The sequence below is a fragment of the Nicotiana tomentosiformis genome, chromosome 10 (genome assembly GCF_000390325.3).
Source record: "Nicotiana tomentosiformis chromosome 10, ASM39032v3, whole genome shotgun sequence".
Classification (NCBI taxonomy): domain Eukaryota; kingdom Viridiplantae; phylum Streptophyta; class Magnoliopsida; order Solanales; family Solanaceae; genus Nicotiana; species Nicotiana tomentosiformis.
This window is the reverse complement of record NC_090821.1, coordinates 70,110,241-70,131,773: the sequence shown is the minus strand read 5'-3', so window position 1 is coordinate 70,131,773 and position 21,533 is coordinate 70,110,241. Positions and strand designations below refer to the sequence as shown.

General features: G+C 36.1%; 4 protein-coding genes across 5 annotated transcripts; 2 read left to right on the top strand and 2 right to left on the bottom strand.

Annotated features, from left to right (window-relative positions):
• Window positions 1–2,194: 2,194 nt before the first annotated feature.
• On the top strand, window positions 2,195–8,101 carry LOC104107359 (phosphate transporter PHO1 homolog 1). Of its 2 annotated transcripts, none has more exons than XM_009616143.4 (13): window positions 2,195–2,680; window positions 2,778–3,081; window positions 3,697–4,105; window positions 4,205–4,253; window positions 4,357–4,428; window positions 4,727–4,901; window positions 5,849–5,969; window positions 6,075–6,324; window positions 6,424–6,573; window positions 6,671–6,823; window positions 6,909–7,187; window positions 7,298–7,434; window positions 7,741–8,101. In XM_009616143.4, the coding sequence occupies exons 1-13, from the start codon at window positions 2,447–2,449 to the stop codon at window positions 7,829–7,831; spliced, it is 2,424 nt and encodes an 807-aa protein (XP_009614438.1). In that variant the 5' UTR covers window positions 2,195–2,446; the 3' UTR covers window positions 7,832–8,101. The 2 variants fall into 2 exon arrangements, with proteins under 2 accessions (XP_009614438.1, XP_009614439.1); XM_009616144.4 differs by having other exon boundaries at window positions 2,199–2,680; window positions 4,727–4,856.
• Window positions 8,102–8,595: 494 nt separating this feature from the next.
• Window positions 8,596–12,958, top strand: LOC104107361 (mitochondrial protein import protein ZIM17). Its single transcript, XM_009616146.4, has 4 exons — window positions 8,596–8,822; window positions 9,689–9,824; window positions 10,404–10,532; window positions 11,766–12,958. The coding sequence occupies exons 1-4, from the start codon at window positions 8,674–8,676 to the stop codon at window positions 11,871–11,873; spliced, it is 522 nt and encodes a 173-aa protein (XP_009614441.1). The 5' UTR covers window positions 8,596–8,673; the 3' UTR covers window positions 11,874–12,958.
• LOC104107360 (lysine-rich arabinogalactan protein 19) lies at window positions 11,946–13,223 on the bottom strand. The gene is made up of 2 exons (XM_009616145.4): window positions 12,338–13,223; window positions 11,946–12,219 (listed from the first exon to the last, which is right to left on the bottom strand). Exons 1-2 carry the CDS (start codon window positions 13,028–13,030, stop codon window positions 12,127–12,129), a joined length of 786 nt encoding a protein of 261 aa, XP_009614440.1. The 5' UTR covers window positions 13,031–13,223; the 3' UTR covers window positions 11,946–12,126.
• Window positions 13,224–14,372: 1,149 nt separating this feature from the next.
• Window positions 14,373–21,094, bottom strand: LOC104107362 (tRNA(adenine(34)) deaminase, chloroplastic). The gene is made up of 4 exons (XM_009616147.4): window positions 17,325–21,094; window positions 17,152–17,239; window positions 16,567–16,694; window positions 14,373–14,840 (listed from the first exon to the last, which is right to left on the bottom strand). The coding sequence occupies exons 1-4, from the start codon at window positions 20,927–20,929 to the stop codon at window positions 14,567–14,569; spliced, it is 4,095 nt and encodes a 1,364-aa protein (XP_009614442.1). The 5' UTR covers window positions 20,930–21,094; the 3' UTR covers window positions 14,373–14,566.
• Between the last annotated feature and the right edge of the window lie 439 nt (window positions 21,095–21,533).

Here is a 21,533-nt window from a genome sequence, read left to right as displayed (position 1 = left end):
AAGGCACAAGCTCCATGAATATTTTTTTAAAAATTGCTAAGAAAAATTAGAAAAATTATGAAACTAGCACAAAGCAAAAACAAAGTGCTAATATTATTTTACATGTGTAGACATAATAATATATGGACATAACACTCATCAAATTCTAGTGTAAAATAAACATTTTACACAAGTTTTATATATACATTATAATTAAATTAAATGTTCTAGACTATGACTACCCCATGAGCAATGTATTTTTTTTAATACACCACACCATATACTGGATAAGAAATAATCTCTGTATAACTAATGTTTGCATTACTAACTTATGCATTACTAATCCATGCATTACAAATACATCTTATTCAACATTATTTTTATACACCCTACCAAACGACCCCTTAGAGCATGTGTCACAACAAGGCAAACAAATTGTATAAAGTAGACGATACATTTTTGTATTTTTACGAGAAGTTCGATGGAATTTCACAGCGTAGCAAGTCGCAAATACCAAACTTGACCATTTGAAATATTGATGCAAACATCCATTTAGAATTATACAGTACTGTACGGCCATCATTGAGAGCTCAAAATTTGGTTAAACATTTGGGAGAAACTAAGAGCCAAAAAAGAAGTCTCTTTTTATTACAGCCCCCCTACTGGGGGTCAGCAAGCGACCGTTGGGCACATGCGTCGCTTCTAGTTCAAATTCTGACTTAAAGATGTTCAATCATAATCCAGTACGGCACTGGCTTTTCAACCAAGCGCGGTATAAATGAGGTTTTTCAAGTATATAAGATAAAATAGTAGTCCTACCTATATTGGCAAATTTCACTTAGGAACTTCTTTTCCAATTAGATACCTAATTAATGTTCAAATTTACTTATCATGATCAACATTGGTAAGTAGTAATAAATTTTGATGAGCCATTATTCTTATCAAAAAAAAGATAGAGGTCAATAAAGAGGCTGTCAAAAAAGCACTTATTGGAAAAATGGCCTTTAAAGTCTTAAACATTGAATGCCAACCCCAACTTTTATACAACAAAACAAAATCTTTTTTGTTAGTGAAAGTGGGGAAGAGGGGTAACATTACTGAAAATATTAAAGTAACTATTTTTGTTATCTTCAATTTAGTGGATATCAGGCTGGTCTAATTAGAATTAAGCTATGTGTTTATGTAAATTATTGGGCCAATAAGCAACATTTTCAATGAAGAATTGTTGACTAATTAACAGAAACTTCATGATCTTAATCAAGTTTTCCTTCCTCATCGCATGATAAAAAGAGAAGGCCTTAGATTAGTAAATTAATAATTTAATGAGGAAAAATTGTTCCGATTTAATTTCCTCTTAATGACATAAGCACGTGCTTTTTGCTAGTGTAATTTCACTTGTTTTTAATTAAACGTCTAATTTCATTTCGTTAGGATTATTGAAAATGAAAACAAGACATGCACACAATAAACATAATTTAAGTATGAGGACCAATATATAATATTAGATCAGTTTTAAGAAAATACGTACACAAAATATCTAATTTGGCAGAAAGACCATGAGTTCATATGCACTACAACATGGGCCTAAATCCGCCCATGGATTTACACTGACGACACATCAACATTGAGATTTGTAATCTTGTAAATAAGGTAGGTTACTAGTTACATCATATAAAGGTGACCCGATAATGTAAAAATTCTTTACACCGACAGTGAATATTAGTTAATCTTCAACTATTTGATAGATTTTTTCATAACTTCTCTTTCAGTGAATATTAGCATCGTTCAGTTTCTATTAAAAGAAAAATTGCTTTCTATCGTGATATCTTTCATTCCCTAAACTCGAACTCAAGATCTTTTTTTAAGAGTGGAAGGATCCCATACATTTTCTCACATCCCATTGTGGTGGATTTCTTCATGACTAGTTATGTGTGAATTACGTGATGTACTTCTAACGTTATGAAAAGTTATAAAAAAACATAACGGAAATTACAAAAAGAAAAAGGAAAGAAAAATAAAGAAAGAAAGAAAGGAGAAAAAGGTGGTACATATTTGGTTTGTAGCTTAAAAATGGACTTAGGACCCACACTTTTTCTCTCATATGATCTCAAGGATTTTTATTTTTTTTTTAAAAATTTCCACCTTTTTCAAAGAAATTTCATAACAACATATTTTAGCCAAGAAGTCATATATACATAATATTACATCCAGCAACATTTTTGTTCATTTTTCTGGCGAATCTAAACACTTATATCAAATGTAATATCACAAGTGGAAAGAGCATAGGATAACCATTGGATATTATTTGAATTGTGCCTGTTCAGAATCTTGTACCAATAAAAAAATTCCCTTTTCCCTCTCCTTAAATATTTCAATCTTTCCCCTCATTCCAAACACACTTCACTAACTCATCACATTTGCATTTGCCATTTTCTTTGCACTTGTGCAAAATATTGTTGCAAAAAAAATGGTTAAGTTTTCTAAGCAATTTGAAGGGCAGTTAGTTCCTGAATGGAAAGAAGCTTTTGTTGATTATTGGCAACTCAAAAAAGACCTCAAGAAAATCCCTCTTCTCAACACTGACAATAATGCAACTAACAAAAACAAGAACAAAGATAGTTCTTTTTCCAGTACTCTCATTTCCTCTATTAGGAAATTGCCTTTGTTTGGACCTCAACGTCGCGAACATGGGGTCATTCAAGTACTCACCTTTTCTTTCCTTTTAGTACATTTGATTGGTTTTTCTATGTGTTTTCTTGATTTTAACGTGGAACATGTTGGATTTTGATCGTGATTAGGTTCATACGAAGATTGCACAGACGTTGAGTAAGGGCGATTTGTATGAGACTGAATTGTTGGAGCAATTTGCTGATACTGAGGCTGCTGCTGAGTTTTTTGCACTCTTGGATCTTCAACTTAACAAGGTGAACAAATTTTTTCGGACGAAAGAGAAAGAATTTGTAGAAAGAGGAGAGTCATTGAAGAAGCAAATGGAGATTCTCATTGAGTTAAAAGCTGCATTAAAACAACATCATGATATAGGAACTTCTTCAGGCCAAAACTCAAAAGAAGATGAGTCAATTTCAGGCACCATTTCTTGTGGTACAGAGCTTCCCCTGTTTTCATTCTGTTTTATGTTTTAGATGTCTCCATTTTAGCTTCTCTTTACTCTTTCATAATTTAGCTTCCCCTGTTTTCACTCTGTTTTATGTTTTATATATCTCCATTTTAGCTTCTGCTTACACTTTCATACTTTACACTTCCCCTGTTTTCACTCTGTTTTTATGTTTTAGATGTCTCTATTTTAGCTTATGTTTACACTTTCATACTTTAACACTTCCCCTGTTTTCACTCTGTTTTTATGTTTTAGATGTCTCCATTTTAGTCCTTTATTCTGTTTACATAATTCAGCTTCCCCTGTTTTAACTCTGTTTCAGGTTAATTCCCCTGTTTTAACTCTGTTTCTGTTTTTTTAGATGTATTCAGATTAGTCCTTTATTATGTTTGCATAATTTAGCTTTCCCTGTTTTAACTCTGTTTCATGTTTTTGATATGTATTCAGTCTAGTCCTTTATTATGTTTGCATTTTCATAATTGAACAGAAATTAAGGAGTAATGCTCATTTTCTTTCTCTTTTTATAGAATGTTTTATACTTTGCATTCATCTGATGATAATTTCCTATTTTTGAACTAAAACATTTATTTAATTGGCAATAGATGAAGAGTCGACAAAAGACAGAACAGAGCAAGAACAGGACATAGAGAATTCAATAGATGAAGTTAACAAAAATGATGGACAATTGACAGACTCTCCAAGATCAAGTGAACTAGGAAAATCAACTAGTATCAAGAGGGAAGACAGCAAATCAAAGAGTCAATCCGAACGAGTGATCAATTGCCAGGGAAAAAGCTTAAAGATCCACATTCCTCTAACGAATCCAACGCGAACATTCTCAGCTATATCCTATTTGCTTAGGGATGATATGATCAATCAATCCTCCAAGAAATGTGGTACAGACGGACGAAAACTGCACATCAATAGAACGAAGCTAAAACACGCGGAGAAGATGATTCGGGGAGCTTTTATTGAGCTTTACAAAGGATTAGGATACCTTAAAACTTATAGGTAAGTTGTGCAAAAACTAACTTCTTGTTTGATTGATGATTGTGTTTTTTCTGCCAAATAGAGATGACAAAACAATTTGCACTGTTGAAATCTTTACAGGAACTTGAACATGCTAGCTTTTGTAAAGATCTTGAAGAAATTTGACAAAGTAAGTAAATTTTTACTAGCCTAAGTTCATACTAGCAAATTTTTAACTTAATTTTTTATTATGGCCATGTTAACTTTTCATGTTTTTCTTTCTTTTTTCATAGGTTACAAACAAACAAGTTCTTCCAATCTATTTAAGAGTTGTGGAGAGCTCTTACTTCAACAGCTCAGACAAGGTAAAGTAAATAAAATCAGAAAGCTAATTATTTGTTCAACCTTTTCTTTGTAAAAGTTATCTTTTTGAACATGAAAATGTAGCAGCATGACATTGTTTGATTATTGGAAGATGATTGGATGTAGTAATGTGGGGCACTAAGTTAACAAATAGCTATCTTATCAAATATCATCATCAGATTATTCTTAGACAGTATTAAGTGGCCATATCCTGAAGAGAAAAAGAAGTGCTTTCCCACACAAGCAATGGGCTTAGATTTGCAAGATATGGTTGTCTAACACATTATATTTGTCACACAGGCTTTGAAGTTGGCTGATGATGTTGAAGAGATTTTTATCAAACACTTTGCTGAAGATGATAAAAAGAAGGCTATGAAATACCTAAAACCTGCTCAGAAAAAAGAGTCTCATGCAGTTACCTTTTTCATTGGTGAGTTTCAGAAAAAAGAGTATCATGCAGTTACCTTTTTTATTGGTGAGTTCCAAAAATAAGAGTATGATGCAGTTACCTTTTTCATTGGTGAGTTCCACGAAAATAATTGGAGTGGAACCTTGGCGTAACTGGTAAAGCTGCTGCCATGTGACCAGGAAGTCACGGGTTCGAGCCGTGGAAACAGCCTCTTGCAGAAGTGCAGGATCATGCTGCGTAGAATAGACTCTTGTGGTCCGGCCTTTTCCCGAAACCCGCGCATAGCGTGAGCTTAGTGTACCGGGATGCCCTTTTTAGTTCCATGAAAACAATTGGTTCATAATTGAAAGTACATAAAGAAAATAACCAAGATAATATACATAAGTGGATTCTTTCCAAGTTACCACTTCTTTTATAGGATAAGCCAGATAAAAACAAAGTGTGATCAACATAAAAAGGATCCTGTCCTGTAAGTAGGACTTGAATCAGCCATTAACCACCTGAAGAAAAAAAAAAGTGAATTTAAGGGTCCACCTTTTTCAGAAGTGGAGGACAAAGAAACCCCATTTTTAGCCATTATCTTGTTATTGACTAAAAATCTTGAAACTTTTAATGGAATCCTTTAGTGTTCAAAAGACAATAGTGCTTAGTTTTTCTAAGGTTTGTACATCTCCTGTTTGCCAAAATCAAGACAGTTTACTGATAGGAGTAGGGTCATGTATCTAAAGAAAACCCGGTGCACTAAACTCCCGCTATGCGCGGGTTCGGGGAAGGGCCGGACCATAAGGGTATATTTTACGCAGCCTTACCCTGCATTTCTGCAAGAAGCTATTTTCACTAGTTCGAACCCGTGACCTAAAAATCTTAAAAACCAACATAACATGAAACCTGTGGCACTGGTCTAATGTTGAAAGAACAATGAAAAAAGGAAACAAGATTTGATATTAGATATATCTTCACATTACCAAACTGAATACCGACTAAATTTGGTTCTTGATTGGTTTTCAAAACAGGTTTATTCACAGGATGTTTCTTAGCGCTTTTCGTCGGATATGTGATCATGGCTCATATTACAGGACTTTATAGACCTCAATCTGATACAATATACATGGAAACTGTTTATCCTGTTCTCAGGCAAGTGTTGGATTATGGTTTAAATAATTCAAATGTACTTTAACTGATAAACCTTTGGAATTTCTTTCAAACATCTAATGGAGATTTACACTAATGATTGTGCAGCATGTTCAGCTTAATGTTCTTGCACTTCTTTCTGTATGGTTGCAACATATTTATGTGGCGAAAAACTCGCGTAAACTATAGCTTCATCTTTGAGCTAGCCCAAACTAAGGAACTCAAGTACAGAGATGTGTTCCTGATATGTACTGCATCGATGAGTGCTGTCGTCGGGGTCCTTGTTCTTCATCTTACACTTGTAGCAAAAGGATACTCTTATAATCAAACTCAAGCAATCCCTGGCCTCTTATTATTGGTAATTTTCTCACTATTATTTAGTCAAAACAATCTGAATAAAAACTTCAATTTTTGGTACTTAAATGTTTGTAAAAGTAATCACAATTGTCAACAACAGGTCTTCATTATGCTGCTGGTGTGCCCATTCAACATCATTTACAAATCTAGCCGTTATCGCTTCATTTGTGTTATAAGGAACATCATATTGTCACCTCTGTATAAAGTTGTCATGTTAGACTTCTTTATGGCTGATCAACTTTGTAGCCAGGTTAGCAAAAAATCAGCAAATACTAAGTACTGTAGCATTTTTCAGTTCTATAGCAGATCAAACATTTGCTGATGTATATTTTTCGTTTACGAAACAGGTTCCAATGCTCAGAAACCTTGAATATGTAGCATGTTACTACATAACTGGAAGCTATAAAACTCAAGACTATGGTTATTGCATGAGAACAAAATATTATAGAGACCTTGCTTATGCAGTTTCTTTCTTACCATATTACTGGAGAGCAATGCAGGTTTGATACTTTACCTTTTCAACATTTTAACTTTGAACATTCATATGATTTACATAAGAAAGTGAATCAACTCTGATATTTGCAGTGTGCGCGAAGATGGTTCGACGAAGGACACAAAAGCCACCTAGTGAATCTTGGAAAATATGTGTCTGCAATGTTAGCTGCAGGAGCCAAAGTAGCATATGAAAAAGAAAAGAATATGGGATGGCTTTGCTTAGTTATAGTAATGTCAAGTGCTGCAACTATATATCAATTATACTGGGATTTTGTTAAAGATTGGGGCTTACTTCAGTGTCATTCCAAGAACCCTTGGTTAAGGAATGAATTGATGCTTCGTCGAAAATTTTATTACTATTTCTCCATGGTATTAACTCTAATCCTCCTATCCAAAAAAAAGATTAATTAAAGCAATAACAAAACATTACAGTCTAAATCAATGTTAAGGGTTGATCTAAGAAAATTTGGTATGTGCAGGGATTGAACCTTGTACTGAGGCTAGCATGGTTACAAACAGTTCTGCATTATAATTTTGGAAGTGTAGACTACAGAGTAACTGGGCTATTTTTAGCAGCCCTTGAAGTCATTAGGAGAGGACAGTGGAATTTTTACAGGTACTTTAATTTTCTCAAAGAAAGGGAGCCTTAGCGTAACCGGCAAAGTTGATGTGATGTGACCAGGAGTTCACGGGTTCGAGCCGTGGAAACAGCCTCTTGCAGAAATGCAAGGTAAGGTTGCGTACAATAGACCCTTATGGTCCGGCCCTTCCCCAGACCCCGTGCATAGCGGGAGCTTAGTGCACCGGACTGTCCTTCTATTTATTTTCTCAAAGATTAGTAGCGATAATAAATAATTACACTGTCAGTATATATAAGTGAAATCTCGTTTTGTTTAATGGACATTATTTTTAATGTAAACAGGTTGGAGAATGAGCATCTAAATAATGCAGGGAAATTTAGAGCAGTTAAAACAGTGCCACTTCCTTTTCATGAAGTAGATGAACAAGATTGAATTATTCCAATTTGCAACTTAGAGTTGATCAAGGGAATACAATATCAAGGGCCATGCAAAAATATTTAATGTGACCCTTATCTCATTGAACAAGTTGATAAATTGTCAAATTGTTCTCTATTCTCTCTTTTTTTTTTCTTTTTTTTTTTGGCTGGGCATATGTAATATGTTCTATTCTAGGAAATAATCCACACTTGTAAACTAAAAAAATTCTTCTAATGTGAATGAAAATGACGCCCTATTTCTTGCGTCAATCTCGAATTAATATCTTATCTCATTGCTTGATGCTTGTACTATTGGAATGAGAAGAATGCTAATATTATTATCAACATATTTCTTCTTTCTTTTTGTTTTTAGTAATTGCCACATGCAAACACAAATTTCAGATTTTTTTAGCAAGAAAATTGCACAACTAGTAAAAAAGTTATTGCATACTAAACAAAAAATAAATAAAAATACTAATATTTGTAATTTCATACCCAAGTCTTGAATTATTATTTTTAAATCTTCTTGCTCACAACAAGAAAAGAAAAAGAATAAAAAGTAATTAGTTCTTTTTCAATATTTAATTCACATGGAAATTCAAATATCTTTTAAATTTGTTATAAAGATGGTATTGAAAAAAAATTGTAGTATGAAAAATATTTCTTTTATCTCTAAATCCCTTTTCCCAATTCCTGAATATGTATCTGAAAAAAAAGAAAAAAAACTTGAAGAATTTAAAAAGAAGTACTTATAAGAAAACCCATTTGAAATCTTTCCCCAATAGTTATTTATTTTCAAGAACTCCTAAATCCCAGTTTCCACAAAACCTCAGTTCTCCCTGTGCAAACTCTCCATCTATGGCTACATCCATAACAGGAAACAGCAAAATCTTTAATAATTTAAATTCTTTTTGCTCTTTATCTGTTACCAGCATCAAAACCCATGTCCCTATTTCTTCTCTTTCCTTCAGACCTAATTCTTATGGCTACTGCATCAAATCCACAAGGTCAGCTTTTATGTCCCCATGTTTTTTTTTCTTTTTCAATTTCATTGTTTTTTGTTATCCCCATCTTGTATTGTGGCATAAAAATCTGAACTTTACTGGTTATTAAAGAAAATAAAATCTGAACTTTACTGTGTAGAATTTTGTTCTTACTATGTAGAATTGAGTAGTGTAATGAAAAGGGTTTTATAGTTTGGTATAAAAATCTGAAATTTACTGGTTATTCAAGAAAGAAAAGAAAAAACTGAATGTTACTATGTAAATTGAGTAGTGAAATGGAAGGGGTATTGTAGTTTGGTATAAAGATCTGAACTTTACTATATAGATTTTTTTTCTTTTCTTTTTTACTAAGTAAATTGAGTAGTGGAGTGAAAAGGGTCTTGTAGTTTGGTATAAAAATCAGAACTCTACTGGTTACTAAAGAAAAAGGGAAAAAATCTGAATTTTACTATGTAGAATTAATTGAGTAGTAGAATGAAACGGGCTTTGTAGTTTGGCATAAAAATAGAACTTTACTGGTTATCAGAAAAAATAAAAATAACAGTCTGACCTTTACTATGTAAAATTGAGTAGCGGAATGAAATGTGTCACGTGAAGTGGAATAGATACAAAGGATCCATATAGCGGAGTTCAACCAGTTTGATATTAAGGCATATTAGTTGATATTATTGTATTATGGAGAATGCAGTAAAGTTGAGTAGTGGAATTGAATGGGTCTAAGTAGAGGGAAGTGTATATAGAGGATATGTATTTGATGAAGATATAGAGGATATGTATTGCGCCAAACCCAACTAGTTTGTGATTGAGTGGTAGCTATGAGAATTGTGTTGGTTTATGCGCTATCTTTATGTTTTCTTTTTATATAACAGGCTGAGTTCTAATTATGGGAGGAGGAGAGCATCAGAATATGTGTTCCGGGTTCCAATGGTTTCTTGTGTTGTGGAAGATACTTCTGAAACACAACCAGAATCTGGGAATTCATCTGCTTCAAGTGATTCTTCAAAAGTACATTGTTGCCATTCTTTTCATGCTTTATTTTATTTTTTATTTTTTTTGACCGTGGTGTCCGGGCCAGCTTGCGCGCACCTCGACTAATTCCACGGGATACCTGTCACCTGCCACTAACAACAGGTACCAGGTAACTCTATCCACCAAGGCTTGGATAGATGGGAAGAAATCACGTAGTGTTTTATGAATTAGTTAGACACAGACACACTTTGGTAGGATGTAAAGTTGAGACATATTTGTCTCGTACCTTAACTGGTTAAAGCAATCCTTGGTTTACGAATTGCACTTCGTAAAAGAGGCTTTTGTTTATTCTCTGGTGGTTAGTTTTCTGTAGTGTGAAGTTTCCTTTCCTCTTTTTTACTAGATCTTTATGGGAAGATTTGGTTTTGATGCATGGTTGTCAGTTATCACCTAGACTAGACACCTCATATTTAGAAAAGAATAACTTAGCTTCAATTGGAAGATGTGACGTTTAGACCCCCTATTTAGTGAAGAATGACTAGATCTTCTAATTTGCAATTAAAAGAATTACTACTTGCTCTTTGGCCACTTAAGTATCATTTTTTTTCCTGGCAGGAAGCAGCTATTAACTTGAAACTACCAAGAAGAAGTCTCTTAGTGACGTTCACATGTAATGCTTGTGGTGTTCGATCACAAAGATTCATAAACAGATTAGCATATGAAAGAGGGACAGTGTTTATACAGGTACTTGGTTTGAGTGTGTGCGGTGCTGTTAAGCTTTTGATAATTGCAAAGCCAAGCTAATCTTTTTATGAGTAATAGCAAAACCAAAATAACTTCCCTTAATTGTGTATGTTCACCAAGATTTTTTAAGGCTAGAACTGTTAGATGGGTGATTTAACCGTTGAAGGTATTAATGGGTAATCGTCTTACTAGAACTTGTTTTGTACAATGCTGCATTTGTTCTTCATTGGAACTATCTTTCCTGAAACATTTGGCTAAAATATAAGCTTGCAAGTATTGATTGGCATATCAGAGCCAACTCAATTGTACGAGACACATGGGATCTTTCACACTACCTATTTCCGTGAATAAAATAACTTTTAGCTCATGCACATTTATCCATTGTGACTTTCCTTCAGTAGTATGTTGGATGCTAATGTTGACCTTATACTTATCATACATGATTCAGACTTAACAGCTACAATTCCAAGATTTAAGTATTTGACATCTTGTTTGCATCAGTACTTCTAACAATTGTCTCAAGTAAAATAACAACGCCTACAACTCACTGTAGTCCAAATGATAGGTGTAGTATTTTGTTGTTGTTTAAGTCTGTTAACCTCCCAGATTTTGGTGTTGGATGTTTCCTTCTTCTTTCATATTTCTAGGTAATGAAGAAAAGAGAAAAAAAAGAACGGGGACGGGGGAGGGGGAATGGTCAATACATTCTTTAGAGTGTACGAAGGACACCCCTTGTATTGTGCTTATTCAGTGAGAATATTCCATTACCAACTCAGTCATTTATTTTGGTTCTAGTATATTTAAGTCTGATAACTGGATCAGTGTTTCAGAACCAATCATGACGATCATTTGTCTACTTTGTGCTATTGCAGCTTAATTTAATCCCTTTAAACATCCTACTCCTTGAGTGTGAGTCATGAGGGAACTGAAAAACACCTTTTGTGTTCCCTTTTCTTGCAAGCAGAAAAGTAAAAGGCGCCTCTTGAGGATTAACCTACTAGGCCTATTGAGCACATTTCATGTTTTCCATCATCTAGGTATTCTCAGTGGCATCAATGTTTGTCTGTGTTACAAAAAATAGTGTTGTGTCAACCATTTGGCCCTTTGGTTTAGCATGAGTAATATTGCATATCGTCTGTATAGCTGTCTTATTTGCCTCCGTTCTTGTTCTCCTTTTTTATTATTAAAGAATCTTTAAATTGACTGGGTATCAACTGAAGATTCTCATTTCAGTGTTCAGGGTGCTCTCAGTATCATAAATTTGTTGACAACCTTGGACTTGTGGTTGAGTACAACTTCAAGGATGAAATTAATATGGATCCAGATGCTGATCGAGATTGACTGAGGCTTGTGGATTATATACCTATAGGCTCTAGCAAGAGAGTAATACTATTGATAGTGCCATATTGTAGGTGAGAGAAAGTCGATTACATTGATGTAAATGTCTGGATGAAAAGAATATCGATGAGATAAAACAATGACAATCATATTCCACATTATTTTTCCTCTAATCACATAATTAGTCCCATCTCGTTTCAAAATTTTCTTTCTGGCAATGAAACATATAGCTTTTCAAGTAACATCTGTGGGAAACTCAGATTATGATGGTCAAAAGAATAGTCATCGCCAAACCAGCATTCGTCCACATTCTAGATCTGCTTCCTTGCAGCAAAACCGTTGCTCCATTCTGCAGTCAAGTGAGAGAGAATAAGTGAATTTATCATATTAGAACTGTACATGTGTCTGTACTATGTTTTGTTAGAATAATTACGGTTACCAGACAGGAACATTAATGGAAACTTTACCAAATTCAGAGTAGGCGATGGCGCTGGTGTCACTTCCACAGATTCTTGGACTGTTGGTGGTGCTGGTGGGCTTGGCACAGTTGGTGCAGGTGCTGGCGCGTGATGGTGCTTGTGTTTGTGCCTCTTTCTCTTGTGCTTGCCATGAGCTGGTGCTGGTGACGGTGCTAATTCTGGTGCTGCCACTGGTGATACAATAGCCGGTGGAGGAGCTGGTGGTTGAGTGACTGGTGTCGGCGCTGGTGCTGGTGGGGCCTTGGGTGGAGATACTGGTGGTGGTGCCGGGGATATCTGAGGCGGGGGTAAAGCTGGCGGGACTGCTGGTGGAGAAGCAACTGGAGCGGGTGGTGGCATTACAGGTGGTTGTGATGGACTTGAGACGGGTGGAGTTGGTGGAGGTTGTGGTGGTGTGGTTGTTGGAGTGGAGACTGGGGCAACTTTAGGCGAAGGTACTGATATCGGAGGAGGTGCTGCCGAAGTTGCTGGTGGCTGTGATGGTGCAACAGGAGTCGTAGAAGGCGGAGGTGTTGTGGTTGGTGGAGGTGTCGAAGTTGGTGGTGATGCCACAACCGGTGTTGTGGTAGGTGGAGGTGTGGTTGTAGGTGTAGAAGGTGATGCTGCTGGTGCTTGTGCATTAGCCATTACTAGCCAAATGCAAAAGCAAGTGGAAAGGTAAACAAACTCAGAAGAAGCCATTTTGTGTAGTGAGTTGATTGTCAAGAGCTCTCTACTTATATGCAATAAAACAATATTATTTTACTTCTAGAAAGGAAAGAGTTTGGTAGACATGCTTTGAGGGGAAACATAGTTTGATGTGAATGCTACAGCAACTCTCATCATTTGTCAAGATTGGCACCAAAAATGTGCTTAATCTCTTGTATGTTTCTGCATCAGAAGATTTGCAGTCCATAGGAAAATATAGTATTGGTCATCTATTGCTATCAATTACCATCTCAAGCATAAAGGAGTATGTAGGTCATACTTTTTAGTTAGCCTATTATTTTCTATCATTAAATAGTTATAAATGATTCAGTCTATATAGCAAATAAACTTTAAGGAACCAAATTGTAGGTGACTTGTTGGTTCAGTTAGAACTTGTGTTGGGATCTCCTCATAGTTCATTTAAGTGAAAGTTACTTTATTATGAACATTTTGGTAGGAAGCGCTTTACCCTAGTACTACAGTCAAACTTCTCTATAACAGCCTCGTTTGTTTCGATATTTTTTTGGTTGTTATAGTGAAATATTGTTATATAGGACATATATTATAACATTATATAAAAATCGGTTCCGAGAAAAACTTGGCTTTTATAGTGAATGGTTGTTATAGAGAGGTCTGACTGTATCTAGAACGTGCCAGTATGCTTCGGATATCGGATGATTAAATGAAAGATATGTGCTTCAGACATCGGATCGGTTAAAAAAAAAAACTTTATTATGCATCATTGCAAAAGAAAAAGTACTAGTAATACTTTTCTCCCTTGTTTAGCAAGTTTTTCTTCCAAGAAAAGCAAAGTAGTATGATAATAGTCGAGTCCCTTTGTTACCAAATTTCATGATGATGGTCAATTTTATGTTCTTCTTTGGACAAACTGCATTTATTGTATGGAAATGATTTGTGGATGCTTATACTTAGCTATGCAGCAAAGGCAAGGTGGTTAGATATTTTAATACTAATATTTATTTACCAAAATTGTAATTAATAATTAATTATCTGAGATGCTAATACACATGGCAGATTGAATTATTAAATAAACAGATGCATTCACAATAAGGGATGCTTATGATACTAGAGTTGAGGTTAACAAATACCACCAACTTTTCTTGTTTTTACTGATATTCTTGATTTTGACACTTGAGCTATGTCTTGGTACCTAGTCTCAATCAAACATCTTGTAAAAACAAGTTGCTTTCTTTCTTTCATGTCATTCATATGTGGCAATTTCCAATTCTCTTAACTATTAAGCTAGCACTCTCATTAGTATTTACAAGCATGAACAAGTAAATAAAGTGTTGTTACAACCATTGGACTACAACTCTAATCCTGAAGGACAATAATTTGGCAATTAAGTCAGGGGTCTGGCCACATAGTACATTTTGATCCTGTCTAATTAGAAAGGTGTTAAAAGAACAGAAGTAGTTGGCTTAATCTTGAACTTTAATACAGTAAAAAGAGCAGGGAAAGAGAGTTTTATCGATCCAAATTTACAGCCAGATAAATCAGAAAAAAACATCACAAGCAGAACATGATATGAAACACGTCGTGAATCTTGCTGAGAAACTTTGGCTGATGGCTTGAAACGGGAAGACATGAAGGTGGTGTTGGAGGATCTGACTTCTTTTCCTTCTTTTTCCTTCTTAGTCGAAAGAATTGCTGCATTGCATCTGCACATTCTGATGCTAGCACACCGCGCCTGATTGTTATTTTTGGGTGAAAAGGATGAACTGGAGCAGGAGGTTTATCTGCTGGTTCCGAGCCATTTTCTCCATCCCCATCAGGGAAAAGCCTGAAACATTATGAATCACAAAGCTTTTAGCTCAAAAACCAAAAGAAGCTAGTGGAGCGAGCTGTATGTATGATTAATCGCATACATATCGAGCAAAGGTAGCACAAGATATGCACTCCAATTTGGGGTCACGTAGAAATATTCATGTAAACTGATTTGATGCTAAGAGAAGTAGCAAAAAGAGTAAGAAATAAATAAATGAACGGCAAAAACACAGGAGAGGAACCACAATTGGAAGAATACCTGAACATTACTTGCTCCGCTCTGTGTATTTGACTAGTGCAGAAAGCTACATTTAGGGGAACTTGAGGAATGCTTACACGCATCACTTTGGGAGAGAAAGAAAGAGATTGAGGATAATACATCAAGGAGACATGGACACACATGGAAGTCTTTTAGGACAAACATCTTTAAAATTATTCACTTGAACGATAAAGAAGAAAAACAACACAACTTCCAGATCCTTACTTATTCACTTTTCCTTCATGAACTAATGTAAGTATGTAACTACTACATATAAAGTAAGAAGAATTTTGGCGGTTAAGAACATGACTGACACTTTAAGGGGTTTTTGGTTTGAAGGATAGGGATGTTTAATCCTGGTATAAAATTCGAAATTACTTATATAGTGTTTGGTTCTCGATATAAAACTCAAATTTACTGATATGATCTCCATATAGCTAATTCAACAATTGGTTTCAGGTATTAAACTCCGCATAACATATACGACATTTAATACCGGTATGTGGAGTTTAACATCGTAAACCAATCATCATATTACTAATACTCGTATAGCTTGTTTTGTTTTTAAGTACCAATACTAGTATAACTTATACGAGAATCTATATATTATTTTATACGGGATAGAATGTGAAATAAGAATTGTAATACGTGGATAAGACAACTAAAGACAAAAGTGCCTTTAAAGCAGGCAATCTCTGCATAACAGCCACTGCAGCATTATTCACCACCGTATTAGAATCCACCCATAATAATTCATTCTCATTTACGGCATTAGCAATCCTTGTATTATAATCGATATATAACTAAACTGTAAACCAAACGACCCCTAAGAGGTTTAAAAATTAAGATTTCTTGAGGACCAATGAAACTTCAACTCCACATTTCGAATTTTATTCTTTAACTAGAGAAAATAAGAATAAATCATAACTATTGTAACGTTTCTGAAAAGCAGCAAAATAGCTAAATTATTCTAGATGCTACACCACGAAACAAGAAAACTATTACAGCATATATCAACATAGAAAACTGTGAATATTCATCATATTTAAGCTAACTATGGTACTGCCAGAAAGAAAGGCAAAAAAGTGCTGTTCAATTTGAGCCCTTGAGCTCATAAAATCCTCAGATTAAGAAATATGATTACCTTAAAGACTTGAAATTTTTGATAATTCAGAAAGTTAATGATTGAAACAAAAAGAGATTTATAGTAGGATAAAATCTTGATACGCATCCATTTTCTGAAAGATCCGTCTTTCTTATTTTGGTGGGTCTAATAAGATTTGTTTACTGCTGTGAGTGTCGGAGGAATAGGTTCCTATGGTGTATTGCCAGTTCCAAACAGGAATGAATTTCAAAGATTTTTATATTACACTAAGACCTACGTGTTTCATTTCTTACTTGTCCAAGACGACCAGAGTAGATGATAAATCACTAAGTGACAACTGTTTAAGCTATCGACTGAACAAAGTATGATGTTTCTTACCTAATCCAGCTGCCATCAGCCCCTAGGAGCTTATTTGGAGCTCCCCATACAACAGTATCAACTCTAGCTTGAAGTATTGCTCCAGCACACATGGGACACGGCTCAAGTGTTACATAAAGTGTGGTTCCCTGTAAAAAGAAAAGAATCGAAAGTTATACCAAAAGAAGGGAAAGAATATGCAACCGTTGCACCTTTTCTCCTTCTTTGATTTACTTAACTTACCAGAGGCATGTTAGTACTTAGGTGTGAATTAAATCATTTAATGTATCAGAACACACAAAAAAACTAAAGCACGCCAAAGAAGAAAAGTAAAGAGAGTGTTATGGTAACCTAAAGTTGAAATCTATTTTCATATTCAACTCATACTTTCCCCATGTACATCACATTTAACAAAGTATTACTGAATGTCTGCCTAATATAATTCTTTCCTTATTTGCCAATGCATTCATCTAAATTTAGTTTCGGTAAGAAGAGTATAAAAGTTTTGATAGTGCTGCTTCCATTTTCCAACCTATACAGTAGCCATAAAAATTAGGAGGCATCTTCACTTAATCTTTAAGAGAGTATAAAAGTGTAAACAACTACCGAAAGTCTCCATGTCCGAAGTGTGTTTGAAGCCTCACGTATGCACAGCATTTCTGCATGGGCTGTAGAGTCGCGCAGTTCTTCCACACTGAAACATGCATCTTTATGTGAAAACCAATATCTAAGGAGGACAAAAGAAGAAACAGGAAAAAGCATAAGCCACCATCACTTACAGGTTGCATCCACGAGCAACTATTTTTCCATCATGGACCAGCACAGCCCCAACAGGTACTTCCCAGTTGTCAGCAGCCTTTTTGGCTTCCACCAGTGCTTCCTTCATAAATATTTCATCGATTTTCCGCTGCTCGCTTTCAAGCTTGAATGCTTCTTCCCACTCATCAAACTTGTCTTTTACAAATTGATCGGACCTCAGAAACCTTCTCTGTCTCATTTCAGCATCTTTAACCATAGACCCTGATACTTCACTGAAGACAACGGCTGTCTCTGAAACTGCTTGCCCTTCGCTACTGCTAGAGGGAACAGCCTGTCCAGCTTCTGTTATTTCTTCTATAACGGGTGATCTCCGCACCTGAATTGAAGGAAGTGGAAGCCCTCCTTCTGGAACAATTGAGCCAGAGGTACCTTCGAAGTTTTTCCCAGGCGTGTCTTCAGCAGAAGGCAGTGTAATAGTTTTGGATGGTAAACTGCTCTCTAAAACAATTGGAGAAGCTGATGTTTCCACCCTTGTGCCCTTCATATGTTCCCTTGAGCTTGATGAGCTGGATGCTTCTTCATGACTATGAGAGCGAACCATTTCCTGCCGATGCCGGAAAGATGCAGATTCTTGGTTCAACCTTTCCTGCCGATGCCGGTCTATAGATGCAGATTCTTGGTTCAGCCTTCTCTTGCTTTTTGCATTCTCATTATTGTTATCCTCTGCTTCATGACCAGAAAACCATGTTTCACTACTTGTGGATTGATTAGGTGAGCTCCTTCCACCAGATTTAGATGTCGAAGAATGGCGATCAGAACGTGACATCCATCGCAATTGAACAACATCTCCAATAATATTCCACAAGGACCTACCACTTCTCTTGACAATAGCTTTTTGTTCTTTGTCTGCATCCTCTGACACTTCTATCTCAGGAGGCTCCCTGACAGAGGGCTCAGTAACATCCCACATTTCATCTGAAGGTCCCTTTGCACCTGAAACCAAAGAGGATTGCCTTGATTCATGCTCATTTGATTGAGAATCACCAGAACCATGATGGCCTAAAACTTGTTCACTATGCTGCTCTCCCTCGTAAATTAACTTTGTCTCAGAGGTCCTTTTCTCCTTCAGAATCTCGGAATTTGAAATCTCATGCCTGACCTTCTCTACAAATTCACCAACATACTGAGTCGAGGATTTCTGCAATCGATCAGCGGAACCAAGTGCATCTTCATGGGATGGGAAATTCAAAGGCAGACCAAGAACTTCATCCCTTCTGGCTTCACCATGTGTTTTGTGCTGAGGTTGTGAAGGCCCATCTGGGGTGTGTTCGTGTTGTACTGAAAACCCTCTTTTTATGCCTGAATCAGAAACTTCTTGAATTGAAATTCCACTCTTTGATTCCATAATTGATGAGCGCCCTGATAATACTTGGGAAGATGCTTTCACCTCCCGTTTGTTTGCCTCTGTTACTTCAACACGGCTAGTTTCATTATAATGAGTAGTTGACGCACTTGAAGCACCCAGTGAAATTTTTTTCTCATGTGATTCCATTATTGATTTTGTGTTTCTTGCGTCTCTTATTCTGGCTTGGAAGGAGTGCTCTTTGGATTCTACTGATGACTTGTTGAGGAGGCTTGTACTATCTTCCTGCTTTTTCATCCTTGTCTCTGGTTTCCTATGCAAGACGTGAGTTCTTGTTTCGTCTACTTTAATTAATTGTTCAGCTCCTTCCCTCAACTCCACTAACTCAGTGATCTGACTAGATTGGGATTGCTCGTTCGATACCTTCTTTCTGAGTTCAGTATCAGAGACTCTCTCAATGACTGACTCCCTCTTAATGTCATCTTTCTGGATATTAGACTCTTGATTGAGCCTATGTGATCTCCTCCTATATTCATCTTCCCTTATGATGCTCTCAACTTTCTTATTATATTCTTCTCTTGCTTGCTGAATCTGACTCAAAGCCTCATTGGAGGTTTCTACCGTTTCATGAATAGAATTTCTTGTTCCATAAGCAGTTCTAGATCTAAGGCCATGACTCTCAGATGTATCCACGAATTGCTTATACTTAAGATTTGTATTAGATTGTCCTGCCTGCCCATGTTGTCCGTTTGTCTGCCCCTCAAACTTTGTAAGAGAAGCTGATTCTTGTTTTGCATCGTCATATTTCTTGGAGGAACCAGAAACCTGTTCAGAACTAGTTCCATGAATCTGAGATATCCTCGAATGCATTTCCATTGATTCGTTTCTTGACGCAGTCTCCTCAACTGATATGTCAGTAAGCCTCTTCTCTGACTTTTTTCTCCAGTCACCAGCCGCACCATACAATCCCACTACGGAATCGTCCTTCCGTGAGACAACCCCCTGTTTAGCAGTGTATTTCTGATCTCTTCCGTCCACTCCATCATATCGAGCAACACCTTCACTCTTTAACTCTCCTCCATTCTTCCCTGACGGTTCTTCCTCAAAGCGCTCGTCCTCGATCTGCATTTCACTTTCACTATCAAGCTCAACTGTTGAAGAAGCAGAATAGTATGATGAGCAGCTAGAGCCATCTTTTCTCAGTCTCTGCCTGTGGTCCTCCCTTCTCGACAAACTTTCCCTCTCTTCTTCTCTTGTTCTTTCGTTGTGACTCGCCCTCAACAAGGAAGCTCTTTCTTCCTCCTTATGCCTTGTCCCTCGACTCTCTCTCTTTAACAATGTCTCCCTCTCTTCTTCTCTTGCTCGATCTATACGACTTTCCCTCAACAAGGAAGCTCTTTCTTCCTCCTTATGATTTGTGCCTCGACTCTCTCTCCTTAACGACGCCCTCTCATCTTCCCTTGCTCGATCTCTATGACACTCCCTCAACAAGGAAGCTCTTTCTTCCTCCTTACGGTTTGTCCCTCGACTCTCTCTCCTTAAAAATGATGCTCTCTCGTCTTCCCTCTTATTCTCTTCCCTTCTCTTCTCCTCCTTTCTCGATGGAATCACTTCAGATTCGTACTTAAACCTCGACTTACTCCCCACATTACCCGATTTATCCCCTTTCTTCTTAACAACAAAATTAGAACCACTCTCATTTTTTCTTTTCTCCACCTCGATTCTCTTAGATGACATTCCATTTCTCTCTCTCACACCAAACAACTCCTCATCCACATCCTCAGTCAACAAGCTGAGCATAACCTCAGCCTCATCGAACTCCGAAACGCCACTCCTTTCACTCATTTCCTCAAACACCAAGCACCTATATCTCCCCTTACCCCATTTCCCTCCTCTTCTACTCACACCATTTTCCTTAAAGGAGCAAACTTTATCATAATAACACTCCCTATCAACATCATAATCTTGAAATCTTGAATTATATCTATCAAAACTACCCCCCAAGATCAGTTTTTTACATTGAATTAAAGTTGATTGTCTTAGCCCATATAAAGAACTAGGGCAAATGGGCACTCTGTATATAGCATTTGTAGCACAACAAGAACAACATGATGATGATGATGATGATAAAGAGGAAGAATAAGCTAAAGGGTGTGTACTAAATCTATTAGTTGAGCAAAAAGAATGATCATAAGATGAAAATGAAGCTGACCCTTTATTACACTTTAGTGTAAGAGTTGAACTTACACAAGTGTTGGACATGGCTAGAAAAAAAAGATTGTTCAAAGAATTAATTACCTTTGATGAGAATTTGTTCTCAAGATTCTGTTAGGTTGGAGAAGGTGGTGGCTAGAACGAGGAGAGAGAGAGAGAGAGAGAGAGAGAGAGAGTCCAAGTGGAATAGTGTTGGATCAGATTGGAGAAGAGAGAGATGAGGAATTTTTGTTACCGGAAAAAATTGACTAAAATTGTAAACCAGCACATGGGTAGCGAACGAGTTACACTTAGAGTGAGTTGACTCGTAATATTCCTGGTTAGGTTGTGGCGAAGTGTTAAAAATACTTGACCAAAAATTCAAGCTGTAAAAATATAGAGTAATTATTTTTGGTAAGAAGTATTTATTTTTACCTTGATAATAAAACTATCTGACGTGAATATGAATTAATCAATGACCTAAAAGAAATAGACACTAAATGAAAACAAAAAAAATCCTAATCGAACCCGAGGCATCGGGTCATAATATTTTATCAGATGTTTAGTAAGAACCCGTTTGGATGAGCTACGTGATTTTTATGCATAAGTCATAACTTAGAAATTCTACCTTTTGACTTTTGATTATTTCTTTTGTCATTTTAGCTTAAAAATA